General features: G+C 30.7%; 2 protein-coding genes across 2 annotated transcripts; both read right to left on the reverse strand.

Moving 5' to 3' along the window:
• Nucleotides 1-1,547: 1,547 nt before the first annotated feature.
• On the reverse strand, nt 1,548-2,387 carry LOC136074120 (uncharacterized). Its single transcript, XM_065786421.1, has one exon. It carries the CDS (start codon nt 2,385-2,387, stop codon nt 1,548-1,550), a length of 840 nt encoding a protein of 279 aa, XP_065642493.1.
• A 12-nt stretch (nt 2,388-2,399) lies between these two features.
• Nucleotides 2,400-6,842, reverse strand: LOC136074121 (uncharacterized). Its single transcript, XM_065786422.1, has one exon. The coding sequence runs from the start codon at nt 6,840-6,842 to the stop codon at nt 2,400-2,402; it is 4,443 nt and encodes a 1,480-aa protein (XP_065642494.1).
• Between the last annotated feature and the right edge of the window lie 10,099 nt (nt 6,843-16,941).

The following is a 16,941-nucleotide window of genomic DNA, read 5'->3' on the forward strand; positions in this document are numbered from 1 at the left end:
CCTAAATAAAAAATGTAAAAATAAAAAATTAACTTTAAATTTTAATATTATGCAGGTAAAAACTTTAAAAAAAAATAACTTTGCTTATATTTTGCAGTGTTTTCTTGACATTGATGTCTAAATGTTTATAGTTAATATATATTGGGCAATATACATTATATTAAATAAAAAAAATGAATGTTTGAAGATTTTATGGAACTATTACTGTTTCAAAGTTCAATAATATCTAAAATTACATAAAAAATATTTTATATAAAAAAAACAACAACAACATAAAAAATATTTTTTGAAATTGTTGTTGTTTTTTTTATATATAATACTTTTATATATAATATTGAGCGCTATGTTTTATTTGCAAACAAATCTCTTTTTTTTTTGAGTTGCAACACTAGATAAGAGAAAGTACGAGCTGATTGTGTCAAGTTGGAATTGTAAACTTAAGTAGAGAACAGACATAGGATAAGTAGAGTTGTCTCCTCGGTGAAGTCTGATGACAGTGAAGATATTATTATATCAAGCATTTAATTTAATTTCTTTTTTTTCTTTCTTTTTTTTTTTTTTTTTCTCCTGTTTTTGCTGTATAAAAATATAAATACAACAAATATTTCCAATATACAGATGACCGGGGCAAGAAGAAGACACAATTTCTCTTATCGCCAAACCCCGAGATTGATTTCGTAAAAAATAAATAATTTCGTAGATAAAAAATAAATAATTTCGTATATAAATGTTACCAATATATATAAAAAATAAGACTTTATTTTTAAAAAGATAAAACAAAAACAAAAAGTTACAGGGTCATAAATAATTTTTTTTTTTTTTAAAAAAAAAAAAAAAAATTCAAAAACTTAAAAAAAAAATTTCTTTTAAAGTAATAAAATAATCAATAAAAAGTAAAATAACAAATCTTAGAAATAAATATTAAATAAATAAGTATATAAAGATTAATATAAATTTGCACAAAGTAAAACTTGCAATAAAAAAAAAATAAATAATAAAAAAAAAAAAGGTTTTTAACAAATTTTTTTTTTTTTATTTTTTTATTAAATAAATACTTAAATTATTAATAAAACACAGAGTTGAGAAGAAATTGAACCTTTCCAATTAAAATATATATATATATATATATATATATATATATATATATATATATATATATATATATATATATATATATATATATATATATATATTTATATGTATTTAAGCATGCTTCAACCAAATCCATAAAAGGGTTGTGGGGAAATTTTTAATACTTTCCCTGAGACACTAATGATTTCACTCGTTTATCAATTTTATTTTATTTTCATCTGACTGCGAATAATTTATTTACAAATATCACCCTTTTTATATAAAGTTTAGAACCACAAAATAAATAAACTTAATTACAAGTAATTACGTTGGCGTAATTTTCCCATACCTCTACGAAGACCACATCATTTCAAATACATTAATGTTTATATTAAGAAACAACCGCTAATTGTTGTTAGTATCTTGGAAGACGTAATTCACCACACACTCCCCCGATTAAAGCTGAGACTTCGGCTTTAATCAGCCATCTCGTCTTCCATGATGGAACTGATTATTTGTCGTGCATTTAATTTCGCCTGTCTTGGTTCTCTTTTCAAGGTATCCTCTTCGGCCTTGGTTTCTAAATTCTCTTCCGATTCGATTCCGCTTTCTGCCCCACACCCCATTTCCAAGTCGCACACCAACTGAATTGGTCGTTCAATTACATAACCATTTCCAAGACGTATTTTAAAGCCACGAATAACTCCATCCTTCCCCTTAATGTTGTTTTCAATTCGACCAATGTTGAGAAGAGCCTTGTCCTTCACATCGTCTTTTATGAGTACCATACTTCCGACCTCTGGGAGTTTCACGTTACCTCTCTTTTCCCTTGCTTGTTGTCGTTCTTCCATTGCGTGCACGTACTCGTTCATCCATCTTTTCCTTAAGTGATTCTTACAACTTTTCACAAACTTGATTCTCCGTAATGCGCAATCATCCCTTGTTATTAAATCGATATCTTCTTCAAGCAAAACTGCCGGTCTACCCCTCATTAATACATTTGGTGTTAATACTTGCTTATCGAATTGGTCACCTTGATAACAAAGTGGTCTATTGTTCATAACGCATTCCACATCCAGCAATACTTCTTCCAATTCAAAGAAGTTTAGGATGCCTTTCCCAATTGTTTTTGACAAACTTTTCTTCATTATCCCTATTAATCTTTCAAACAAACCTCCCCACCATGGCGCTCTTGATAAATTAAACCTCCATTTTATGGCTGTGGTAGCAAGATAGTTTGCGAGATTTTCATCCTTCTTAAGTGTTAGTAACCACTTCCCTGTTGCCACAAACGTTTTTGCGTTATCACTAATCATCATTTGTGGTGGTCATTTTCTTACAACAAACTCCTTTAAAATTCTCTGAAATTCTCCTGCCGTTAGGTCATGACAAAGTCTAAGGTAGACAGCTCTTGTACATGCGCATGTAAACAGTGCAACATAACATTTTTCAACCAACTTCCCTTGCGCTTTATACTTTAGCGGACCGGCAAAATCAACACCTGTAACCGTAAACGGTTCGATATTTTCAGTTCTAAAACGTGGTAACATTGCTCTTGTTGGCGGTAACAGCGGTTTCACTCTATATCTCTTACATAGATTGCATTCACGAATGACCTTCTTTACAGCAACTCTCAAATTTGGTATCCAAAATCTTTCTCTAATGCTACTCATTGTATCTCCTACTCCCCCGTGTAACGTTTTCGCGTGATGATACTCAATAATTTTTAGAGTTAGTTGAAAACCTTTTGGTACAAATATTGGATTATACCCAGAGACTTTTCCATGACACCTCCAAAGCTGTTTTTCATCCTGTTTAAGTTCCACATTGGACTTTATCGCAACAGCTTCTTGTAGTAACTTAAGATTCACCAACTCCGCTTCTATCATCTCTTCAGCATTCAGTGGTCCTGTTATTTTTTCTTCATTCCGACAATTGTAAATAAACCTTTTTATGAAAGATGATATTCTTATGATTTTCCAATACTTGTGTTTACTCAATATTTCCTTAAATATATGAAGTCCCTTTATTTCTTCTGTTGCCATACTGACGTTCTCTCTTAAATGAATAGTTTCACATAATGCGTTTGGCGTTTCAAATATTTCTGGTTGAATTGGCCAATTTTCTTTGTGTTTTAACCATATAGGTCCATTGAACCACAAACTTGTTAGTTTCTCAGGACTTACTCCTCTTGTTCCAAGATTACTTGGGTTTTCTTTTGTTGGGACATAAAGCCATTTTACTTCTCCATTTAATAATATCTGTTGAACTCGGTTCCTGACAAATTGTGACCAACTGCCCCTTTCTTTTAACCAATAAAGTACTGCAGTACTGTCAACCCAATGATATACTTCAATAATATTATACTTGTTCAATGTCTTCCTAACGTGATTCATTAACTTGCTCAAGGTGTGTGCTGCTACCAGCTCCAGTCTAGGAATACTAAGATCCCTTGGTGCGATCCGTGCTTTCGCTACAAGTAAGTTACTGGTTTTCGAATATCGGTGGCTCACTGCAATGTAGATGCATGCACATACTGCTGATTTACTTGCATCTGAAAATCCATGGAGCTCCATTTCAATACTTCTTTCAGACAGAACGCTCCGCGGAATTGAAATAGTTCTTTTAATTCGTATTGCCTTGATCCAGGTCTTCCATTCTTCTGAAAGTTCATATGGAATTTGTTGATCCCATCCGAGTTTTAACAAGCATAGCCGACTGTATAATATTTTTCCAGTGATTAAAATAGGTGCACTAAATCCCAATACGTCAAAAACACTGTTAATGGCGGATAGCATTTTCCTTTTTGTTATCACTTCTTTATCTCCACTATTGATGCAAGCAGTAAAGTCAATCGATAGTTGATCCGTTTCTTTGTTCCAAGGAATCCCAAGTATTTTTGTTGATTTGCCCTCAGCGTTGCTTTCCAATTTGCTCACGTTGCTATGCCATTTGTGCAGCTGGAACCCAGCTTTCATTAAGATTTGCGTTGATTCATTTTTAAACCTGATAAGTTCATCTTCCGTTTCTCCACCTGCTTGTATATCATCGACATAAGTATCTTCTTCCAAAGCAAGCACCGTTTTAGGATAAATGTCCTTGTATTTTGATATATGCTTTTTAATGGTAGCACCAAGAATGTAAGGACTTGAACTTGAACCAAAAATCACCCTTGTAAATCGTAAATCCGTTAATTCCATATTCTTCAAGTCCTTATACCAAATTAAGCGTTGTGCGTCTCTATCCATTTCGTGTATTCGAATTTGTAGAAACGCCTTCTTCACGTCAGCTAAAACGCAGAGTTTATTCATTCGATTTCGTACGAGTATGTCAAAAATTAATGGTTGCAGCGATGGTCCCACTTCTAGACAGTCGTTTAATGAAGGTGACTGAGCGTCTTTTCTAGCTGAACAATCATAAACAATTCTCATTTTTGTTGACTCGGCATTTTCCTTGACTACTGCTTGATGAGGAACGTAGTGAATAATTTCTCCCGTAGGTTTTTCTGGTGCCATTTCCAATATTCCCTCATTGATCTGTTCCATCATTATTTCATTATACTGTTCTAGTTTTTTAAGTTTTTTCAATCGAGTCGTCACACTTCCCAATCTTTTAAGAGCCAGGTTTCTGTTATTTGGTAGTTTAACAACACCCTTTCTCCACGGCATTCTGGTTTCATAGAAACCTTCTTCGGTTTGATGCAGTTTTTCGCTGAAGTCTTGGTGGAACATTGACTCACTATTTGTGTCCGATAATCCAAGTACTTCTAAACTACACATTTGCTCAAACTCATCACGACCAGTGTTCAATAAGAAACTTCTCTCAATACCTGAACTAAATTGTGTTCGTCTCCCAGAAAGAGTCCATCCCAACATCGTTAATTCGGCTCCGGGATCTTTATCCGGATTTTTTCCGAGAACTACCGGTTCCGTGGTTTTTATTCGCTGATAATCAGCCGCACCGAGTATAATGTGAACAGGTTGAAGTTCGTCACTCCCTTCATCATCGCTAAATTTCAGCCTCCTCAATTTTGCAAAATGCTTCTTAACATCCTTGATCATCGGATTCGGTAAAAAGGTGAGTGTTTCCTTTTCTGCGTTGGCGCATTCGACTTTGATGCTAAATTCCGGTATTGTCGTTGATTCTAGCGTAACCTTATATATTTCCACACGCTTGTCCACAGTTCCATAGAGCTGTTCAATACTTTTATATTCATTTCGTGTAGGTTTCAACTTTAGTTTTGTTATCAAATTCGTACATATATAGGAACTTCCAGCACCCGTATCCAACATTATCCTTACTTTTTCACCATTTACTTTTGCGATCACTGTTGGGTGAATAGTTGTGCTTGCATTAAGCACCGTTCCCATGTTTTCTTTTTTATTTTCAATGTTACCATCCATTGTTGCGTTCCTATCTTGACAAATGGATGTGTGATGTTTTTTGTTGCACTTTCTGCATCCTCTTGATTTACAATTTACCGCCGAGTGTCCGTAACCAATGCAGTTGTAACATAATCTTTTGTTTGTTAAAATCTCCCTGCGTCTTGCAACAGTTAGTACTTTTGTACAATCTTCGCTTTTGTGATTTTGTAACCCACAGTAGACACATCCATGCTTTCCACTAGTTGCCCTGGTTTCTTTGTCATAAAGACTGCCATTGTATTGTTTAAACGTCGTGCTTCGATGTTCATAGGGCCTTGACTGAACGTTCGTGTTCTTTTTATCGCCCTTTGTTTGTTCGTCGCTTGAGTTAAAAGTTGAGTTCAACGGATTCCTTTCAATGTACTTTTGCAACTTTTCGACAAGTTGCTCCAGTCCCCATTCTCCCCATCCATCATCGTTTTGTGTAAGTATTTCACGAACTGGTCCAAGTTTATCCATCAATGAATACACGAATGATTGAGCCGTTTGTAGTTTCTGCATAGTTTTCAATGTTCGTACAGTTCTTGCAAGCTTGTTGTAAAAGTCGTGAACTTCTTTGATTTTGTACGAGCTATGTATAGCCGTCAATCCATCCAAATCTTTAATCAATGCTTTGTGAACCCAAATATCTTTTCCGTAAGTTTCTTGTAGTATGCGTTTAGCTTCATCGTATCCTTCCAACGAATGAGGTAAACCAAGTATATCCTCCCTGGGCTTTCCTTCGACAAGTTCCAGCAAGTAGTTGAATTTGCTGATGTTCGATATGTTTGAGTTGTCAACTTCTACCGTGAATTGATTCCAAAATCGCAACCAGTCTTTATAATCGCCATTAAATTTTGTAATTGTGTACTTTTGAAGTTTGACAGATTGTTTAGTAGCTTCGTTTTCGTTTCCAAGAGATTTACGCAATGTTTCTTTCATTTTTAGTTTCTTTAAATACCATTCTTCTTCGCTTTGAAGTTTTCTCAATGAGGCTTGTTCTGCTTCTTTTTGAATCGTTAACTGCTGTTCCACTATTTGTTTTTCATACTCAAATTTTCTGACGCATTCGTTTTTATTTATCGAATCCAACTTGTCCACCATTTTGTTTTTGATTTCAATTGCTGCTTCTACTTCCATTACTGGTTTCGAAAGCCATTCTTCAACTGAATCGATGCTTTCGCCGTCGTCAAGCATTTTCCTGGTCAGCTCATCCTTTGCCATTTCAAATCTTCCCAATAAATTTGTTATTTTGTCCAGCGCCAAGATTATGCTTAATTTGTCGCCATTAATCGTGGTGCGTTCTATGTTTTTAATGTTTATTCTTATCATGCTGACTTCTCTTTGGTAAATTCGCTCTTGGTCCATTCTTTACTAACTCGTAGGTTTCGTAGGTCCTGGCAGGGTCGCCACCTTTTAGTGTGGGGAAATTTTTAATACTTTCCCTGAGACACTAATGATTTCACTCGTTTATCAATTTTATTTTATTTTCATCTGACTGCGAATAATTTATTTACAAATATCACCCTTTTTATATAAAGTTTAGAACCACAAAATAAATAAACTTAATTACAAGTAATTACGTTGGCGTAATTTTCCCATACCTCTACGAAGACCACATCATTTCAAATACATTAATGTTTATATTAAGAAACAACCGCTAATTGTTGTTAGTATCTTGGAAGACGTAATTCACCACAGGGTTGACAAAGATAAACTTTAAATTAAATCGAAAAAACTTATCTGTGTCACCCGAAAAAGTCAAGCACTCCATCACTAACTAGGAGCATTTGCTTCAATTTTACTTTAAATTCGTCAAGAGTTTCAAGAGTTTAAAGTTTATTAGATAGGATTATATTCCATACTTTTGGTCCTCTAATGGATAATGAAAACTCAGTTGTGTCATAAAAACCTTTGGGCTGAATATAGGTGTTGTTTGAGTATCTGGTTAAGTATCTATATTTATTTATTTTGAATAAAGAATTAAAAATGTTTAGTGTTGTTGTTTTATTAACTTTATACATGAAAATTAAAAGATGAATATATATAATATATGACTATATGATAATATATATTTGTGCGGCCGTGGTGCAGTGGTTAGAGCGCTTGCTTTATAAGCAGGAGATCCAGGTTCGAAACGAGCTCTGGACAAATTTTCGCGTCACGGTAAGGAAGGAGGCGTGAACTTCCTGGTTAAATGCACTTCCGCGGTGCTCTGTGACAAGACCGTTAGGACTTCTTGGGGCACCTAAAATAAAAAATGAAAAAAAAAAAATATTTGGAAGACATTGAGTATATTCAGCTTTATAAATAGTTCTTTGGAGTGAGTAAAACGGCCTGCATTAGTTATTATTCTCATTGCATGTTTTTGTTTATTAAAAAGTTTTTTAATTTTGTTTTGATTTGTGCTACACCAAGCAATGTTTGCGTAATTCAGATAACTATGAACAAAGGAGAAATATAACAATTTTAAACTAGTTTGATTTAAAAATGGCCATGCTTTATAAAGTAGGCCAATACTTCTTGAGATTTTACTTTCACGATAATGTATATGATTTGTCCAAGTAAGGTTTTCGTCAAGGAATACTCCTAAAAATTTTAATGATTGTTCTCTTTTTATAAACTGACTGCCAATATAAAGTTTTGGAAGTTTTAAAGGGATTTTATCGCGTTCATTAAAGCGGTGGAAAATAGAATACTTTGGTTTATCTAAATTAATTGATAATTTGTTTGCACTAAACCATTCTGTGAGTTTTATGAGTTCCATGTTAACTGAATTAAACAACATTTTAGTATCGTGACAAGCGTGAAACAAATTTGTATCATCCGCAAACAAAATAGTGTCTAGTAACATACAAGATTTGCTTAAATCATTAATATAAACTAAAGATAAGAGTGGTCCTATAATTGACCCTTGTGGAACACCACATTTTATATTCATATTGTCAGTTTTTCCGCAGGTAAATGAAATGTATTGTTTCCTATTTGACAAATAGCTTTGAAACCATTTAAAATTTGAGTGCTTAATCCGGTAAACTCTAGTTTATTTAATAGAATATAATGATCAACAGTGTCAAACGCTTTGCTAAAATCAATAAATACACCTTGCGTATATTTATTTTCATGAAATGCCTGAAAAATATTTTGAACAAGATGAATAATTGCTTGATCTGTGGTGTGACTTTTTTAAAATCCAAATTGTTTGTTTTAAAGAATATTGTTAATTTCTAGAAAGGTAAATAGTCTATGATACATAATGTATTCTTATAGTTTTGAAAGGCATGGTAGTATTGAGATTGGTCTGTAATTGGAAATGCTGGTATCATCTCCAGATTTAAAGACTGGTACCGCCCTTGCAAGTTTAAGTTTATCAGGAAAGATTCCTTGTTCAAGAGACAAAGTAAAAATATGCATGAACGGAGATTTTATTATTACATTACTGCAAACATCGTCAACGCCTTAACCTTTGTTTGGTTTTAAATTAGAGGCAGCATTTAATAATTCTTTTTCAGTTAATTTATTATTTTTCATTATGGTAATATTAGCGGTTAGGTATGATTTAAAATCAGATTTATTAAGTTTAATTTTTGATGCTAAGTTTACGCCTGAATTAACAAATGCATGATTAAACGATTGAGCAATTAAAGATTCATTAACACTTTCGCAGTTATTTATAATGAGTCTTTTCGGAAGACTGTTTGAATTTATACTTTTTTTACCAATGACGTCATTTATTAAACGCCATGTTTTTTTGTTTTGTTAATGTTATAAAAACTGTTACAAGTATTCCAGTTTTAATTTTTATGTTAGAGAAACTGTTAGTTATAATTTGATCTATTGAAGTGGAGCTATCTTTTGTAATTCTAGTAGGTTTATTAATAGTTGGAATAAAACTACTTTGATGTACAGTATTGTAGAAACTTCTAACGTTTTTATTTGCGTCATATTACAGTACGTTTAAATTAAAATCTCCCACAAAGTATGTGCATTTCCCACAAATGTCTTTGTTTGTAATTGAACTTTTAAATTGTTTAAGAAACATTTTTATATTGCCTGAAGGTGGTCTATATATAACATTCAGAATTACATTTTTGTGGATTTTATTTATAACCTCAATCATTAAAGATTCACACTCATTAGTCACCAAACAAAGGTCCATGCGTAATTTAAAAGTTAACGAGTTATGCACAAAACGCACACTCCTCCGCCTGTTCTTTTAGAGCCTCTAACTTGATGGACAACTTTAAAATTATCAAGTTGAAAATTAGAGTCATTTTCAACTTCCTTATCCAGACACCATGCTTCTGTAAGGCAAATAATTAGAAAATTAAGTTTGGTGCTAAATAAAAACTGTTTTAATTTCTCAAAACTATTTCGAATACTCCTAATATTCAAATGAAGTATTGAAAATTCACCAAGACCTAGGTCATGAGTAAGAGTTAAAATATCTGAGTTATAATAAAGGCTATTATTTAACATTATCTCATTATATCTATGAAATATTTGCATTGCATCTGCGTCTGAATAATTGTCTAATAATATATTTTTAGTTACTTGAAAAGATTCAGATTCTATGTTTTGAAAAGTGGTTTCTTAAGCCATAATATTTAAAATTAATATTCAAATAAATAATTATGCAAATAAACAAATTAAAAATATATATATATATATATAAATATAAATATATATATATATATATATATATATATATATATATATATATATATATATATATATATATAAATATATATATATATATATATATGTATATATATATAAATATATATATATATATATATATATATATAAATATATATGTGTATATATATATATATATATATATATATATGTATATATATATATATATATATATATATATATATATATATATATATATATATATATGATATATATATATATATATATATATATATATATATATATATATATATATATATATATATATATATATATATATATATATATATAGATATATATATATAGATATATATAAACAAAAAACATATTTGCAAATACAAAAATATAACTAAGCGTTTTTATTTGTTTTTTTAAAATCCCAAACAATAAGTTTGTAATAAACAACTATAGAGTACCTACCATTCGTTCTGTCATTCTTCATTTCCTCAAACAATTTCTTCCTCAAAATCGAAGTATCCAGAGAGTAGTCTTCATTGATATACAGCCCATTGATATACTTTAAAAAAGACTGGATTGGTTTTCAAAGAGCCTTAAAATTTTTTATTTGAATTTCCAAGTAGCGCTCAGAAATTGTTTTATATTATTTATTTTAAAATGTTATAAAACATTTTCTAGAAACTGAATGAAATTGAAAGTCACAAGGACGCAATAATGAATAAGTTAGAGGGTCTATCCTGGCCATCTCTAGCACTTTGGGTTAGAACCTTTTCAATAAATTTTTTAAGATTTTGTAGATAAAAAAGTGTTATAGGTATTGTTTTCTTGACTTAGTTCCGTAGTGACAAGCTTAGTCTTTATGGAGCGCTTAACTACACACACAAACACAAACTCTCAAGCACAGACGTAACATATTTCAAATTTTGTATTAGTTGGTTAAAAAGTTAAACAACAATAAAAATTCAAGTCAAAATATACTAAATCACTAAATCAAAAACACTAAATCAAAATATTTGTATAGTAGTAAAAATACCAATCAAATTCTAGGTATCAAAGAAAAAAGTTCATATAAAACAATATTGTAAATATGTAGAAAAAAAAACGTCGCATTACAGTTGTAAGGATTTTTTTAAAAACATTAGGCCAGGGGAATAAAAATGAGCGATTGCTTTTACTCAGTAATTGGTCAGTTTTACTTGAATAAAAAAACTTTAACAATTTTGCTTAAGTTTTTATTCACGTAGAGTTGAGCAATTACTGAGTAAATTACTTTACTTTACTTGAATAAAAATATGAGGAAAACTGCTAAAGTTTTTATTCACGTAAAGTTGAGCAGTTATTGAGTAAATTGCTCAACTTAACTTAAATGAAAATATGAGGAAAACTGCTGATGTTTTTATTCACGTACGGCTGATCAACCACTGAATAAAAGCAATTGCTCGTTTTTATTCACCTGGCCTATTTAATCTCAAAAGAATATATAAATAAAAATATTTAAAAGTTTAAATAAAAATGAAACTTCTACAAAATTACTAACAAGTTGTTATTGTTCAAAATAGCTCGAACGGTTTTATACTTAACAAGTTTTTCTATGACTTGTTTAATATCAAAACGGCAAAATCAAAACTGGGTCTAATAGTGTTTATTTCTTTTTGGTATGTGTTGATGATACCACTCGCATAAAAGAAGGCATCATACTCATATCCGTTGTCATTTACATGAAAGTTAACTTCAACTGTTGCACTAGTACTGAAAGAATCACTATCAATAGAGCCCTGACATGTATCTTTTATAATATCTTTTGGGACTCTTAAACGCCATTTATCTTCACAAAATGGGGTAAAAGCAAGTACCCAACCAGATATTTCATCAGTTCCGCTCCCGTAACTCAAGTGATCAGCACAACTTTGTAAAAATTCTTTGTTTGGATTGCCATTGTAACATGCAATAAATTGATTTTCTATTGGTAACAAGATGTCACATCGCCAACCAATTTGTGGCTAGTTTTCAGCAAATCAATTCCAAAGGTCAACAATTTTTTCCTTTAGTTTTACCCAATTGTCATTTGTCCCAATTAAAGTTACCTGAGAGGATTTAACCCTCATACGAAAAATAGTTTTTCAAAGTTCCTATTAGCGCTACTCGTTCAATTAGACAATTATTAAACGTTGCCGTCGTAAACTGAGGTTCAATAAAATCGCGCATGTCTGCTTTAGTATTTTAATTAATCTTATTTGACATACTAATGATTAAACCGGCCCAACTTTTAACGTTATGATGGCCTGAGTTTCCATAAACTATCAGTTTCTTTATATAACAGGGTGTGTTACAAATACATGCCGCATCTCTTTGGAGTGGTTGTTAGCGTAGTCTGCGAATGCAATAACAATAGTGAGCCAGACATCGTCAGGACGACTAGAAAAAGCATAGTGGTTGTTTTAGACATCGTATAAAGCGCCAATAAAACTGTTAATTAATGAAGCACATACAGATTGTGCTGGTGCTTCCGTAGACATGAGAAACTCACCTCTAAGGGTTCTAACAATCTAAGAGTCATTCAAAGCATTACGAATTGAAATATACTGTGGTTTATTGGCGATGGTTTCACAGCAATGCTGTTCATTGTTAACTTGAAAGAGACTGATGGGGTTGTTAATTTTTGTTTTCTTTTGTGTGAAAAGGTTTTGAAGGAAGTTTTTCATTTTTTTGGTTTTGAAATATACGAAAATATTTTTTTTTTTTGAAATATTCGGAAAACTAAAAACAAAAATATCAAACTGTTCAAAACAAATATAAGTTCATCAAAACAGATTACGGCATTTACAAGTTTTTGGTAAAGTTTTGTTTCTTTGTTATTTGAGTAACAATATTCGTAAAGTTTTGTCTTCAAACTGAAAAAAAGTTTTTTTACTTCATTAGTTAAGTGTTCTTTTTACACCGAAAGCACCATTAAATATCCTTAAAAAAGTAAGCCATTAAATATTTTAACAAGGTAAGTTAAAAGCATTATCTAATGTTTTCAGTACTTATATAACAAAATTATTGTGTTAAAAATGGACAGAAAAATCATTAAAAATCCTTTACAACAAAAAGTAGATAATTCTCTTTAAAACTTACGGATATTGTTTACATAAATATGAATTAAAAGTGGACCCAGAATTGAGTCTTGGGAACATTGCAAGTTAGAGTCAAGTATTCAGTTTTTTCTTTTTCGTGTTATTTGTATTGTTTTCTTTTGCTTCAATAACTTTTGAGTCGCTCTAAATAAATGTTTTTAATATCATAACTTTCAAGTTTTTTATTGAAAATATTTTTTATAAAAAATGTATTTTATATTTATTTTTAAGAATGGTCTATTGTATCAACAGTTTTGCTAAGATCTATGAAAAGTAGTTGCAGTTAAAGCATCAAATCTCAGTTCGTTGCAGTTAAAGCATCAAATGTTCTTTCTAGCCACTGCACAGTTTTTTGCAATGTGATCATTGTAGCGTACTTCAGATATGGGTGATTTTGTCTTTGCAAAGTTTTTGCAAATAGTGGCAGCAGAGAATGTCTCTTCCGTTTTATCAACCCAATTCAAAGCACATCTTACTTTCGTCAGTGGCATTACGTCAGAAGCATTTCGTCAGTGGTCTCTTTTGCACCACGAAATCTCCAAGATACCGCTTCTGGTAGTTCACTGACAAACGCCAACCGCACCGCTTCATCTGACAGCTTTGGCAAGTACGTCAATAGTTTCAGATCTGCTAAAGAAACATCCACTCGTTCTCCATCGTGCATTCTTCGATTTGTAAATAACTCGTACGTCGTAAATAAATCCAAAGAAAAAGCTTGCAACAATATGTTCTCGATTTTCTCTACGCCTTTCTTTGCTTCTTCTCTCAAACTTGCGTTAACTGCATAAGCAACACACCGTAGCAAAACAAGATAAAGCATTATCAGCTGGATGTCTTGCATTTCGGCAATCACTTGGGTTCACTGCAACCAAATTGCTGCCTCCGACGCGCAGTTGTATTTTTCGAAGACTTCCAAAAATTTCAATGATGAATCCATGCACGGTTAGCTTGTAGTTTCACACGCAAGAAACACTCCAATTACAATAACAAGCTCTTTATTCTCAAAAATCCCTCCTGTACAAAATATAAATATACATATAAATATATATATATATATATATATATATATATATATATATATATATATATATAAATGGCAAAAACAGATGCCAGTGGAGAACCCATTGCTGCACCATCGATTTGATCATAAGTTTGTCCTTTAAAAAGAAAGTGTTTGCATTACGCAGTTTTTCGTTTTTTTGTAAGGCGTCTATACAACTTATTGTTTAAAAACATTTTTTAAATGGTTATTAAATACAATATTCTCAGATGCGTGCCTACGTTATGTGAAAAATTATATAAAATAAAAAAAACGTTGAACAAATTTTGTTTACCGTTACGCATTTTGTATAACTTTCCGCTTCATGTACGTATGTATTTAATACGTTTTAGTTTCTATAGACTTTTAAATTTATCTATTAAAAATGAAAACATTATCGATCGAATTTTTGTCACAAACAGTTCTTTAGCAAAATATGCTTGCTCAGACTTAATACATGTTGGAGGAAAAGTCGCAATTGCATTAAAATTAGCAGTTCTTTTTCCATTCATTGAAACACCTAAGCAAAGAGTGTTTGTCGGTCTTTTGAATTACAGACTTTAAAGGCATTTTAAAAACTTCGTGATCTTTGATGTGAGATAAATATTTCGGAATGCAAAAATATATGTTTAAGCTTAAGATTGATCTGTCTACTTTTATAAATATTTTATAAATGGTACTCTTTATTGCAATGTGCAGATGTGAGTTTCGCTCGAATAAATAATATGAGAATTTCGTTCAGTCTGTTCATAAGAAAAATGAAAACTCCCTGACGCCAAATTGACTGGTTTAATAGCAGTAAAAATGTTGTCTAAATACTTATCGTCAATAGTATAAAATTGTCAGTATACTATTTCAGTTTATTTTACATTCAAGGATATGCAAAAACACTTTTCCGTGCTTTTTATTGATTTCTTTTTAGAGAATATAATTTTTGACTAGAGACTTTTGAAATAACTTTATAATTTTTCTGAAATGTGAATATGTGAATGACAGATTATATGTGCAATTTACTTTTGGAATTAGGATGTTTTCATTTATGGCAGCATTAAGAAAACTGACTTCAGTATCTGATTCAGATTCGTCACTTCTAATTTAACCATTGTAGTTTGCAATCCATGACTGTAATACTCTTGATGCTCAGAGTTTTAAAAAATTGAATCAAGGACCAATTTTTAGTGTGTTTTTGATGAATATTAAAATTCATCTAACTTTGATTTTTCAAAGAAGTGTACTAAACCATTATAAATTATAAACCGATTTTCAATGGTCACAAAAAAATAAATAATTGTTTTTAAGGTCGTTAACTAACTGGATTGCTTTTATGTGATTTTTGGAATATTACAAGTTGCAGATCTAATAAAAGAACTTCTAACAATGGCATTGAAACTTAACTCTTCCAATGTCGTTAGTTTTTAAATAAATTTCTTTAATTGATTTCTTTGTAAAAAAAAGTTAAATCGTCTTTTTGATTTTGCTTTTACTCTAGATGATACCCTATTCCAGTAGTGTGACTCAATCATTTACTGATATTTTTCTAATATTTTGCAATTAAAAGTTTTTCCTTGTATTAAGTGTGCAGTGTTTTCAATCGTCAAACATGTTGACGATTGAAATGTTATTATTTACCTTTTATATATATATATATATATATATATATATATATATATATATATATATATATATATATATATATATATATATATATATATATATATACAATTTATATTATATATTACCCTTTACCTTTGTACGAACTATGAAAGACAATATAATACGTTGTGAATTTTTACATTTGTTGTTAACTCATAATATATTATATATAAGAGCGCTAAAGGGTTTTTTGCTCTTTGAGATAGCTAACTTCCAAACACCGAGCAAACTCTAAACATTAATATGTTTGTACTTATTTCAAATAAAAATGCAATGCAAAAAATTGCGATGATTGGAGCTTGCGAACAAAAGAGCCCAAGAGTTTTGGCCCCTTTCCTACCCAAAACGTGAGAGCGACAAGTTGATGAAACATTTTTTGTGCTATTTTCAACTTGACTTATATTCATTCATAAATTTTAAGTTTCATAGTAACATTTCTCAGTGTTCAATAATTACGACAATTTAAAACTTGCAACACCGTCTAATTGAGGGGGTTTAAACTTTATATGTTCATAATTTTTAAACACTAAAATATTTTACTACAAAATTTGAAATTTATCAATGAATGTAAGTTTATTTTGAAAAAATATAAAAAATATTTTATGAACTTGTTGCTCTCACGTTTGGGGCAGGGAGAAACGGCCAAAACATTGGGGTTTTTCGTTCCCAAGTTCTAATCACCGCAATATTTTGCAAAGCATTCTTATTTGACAAAGTATAAACATATTATTGTTTTGGGTTTATATATATATATATATATATATATATATATATATATATATATATATATATATATATATATATATATATATATATATATTTATTTATATATTAGTAGAAAATCACTTAACAAAAATTTTTTTCCATTTTACACTGTGTTTCATCAACAAAGATTCATCAGAAATGATTCATTTCTGATGAATCTTTGTTGATGAAACACAGTGTAAAATGGAAAAAAATTTTTGTTAAGTGATTTTCTACTAATATATAATTGCTCTGTTCT

Source organism: Hydra vulgaris, chromosome 01 (genome assembly GCF_038396675.1).
Source record: "Hydra vulgaris chromosome 01, alternate assembly HydraT2T_AEP".
Lineage (NCBI taxonomy): Eukaryota > Metazoa > Cnidaria > Hydrozoa > Anthoathecata > Hydridae > Hydra > Hydra vulgaris.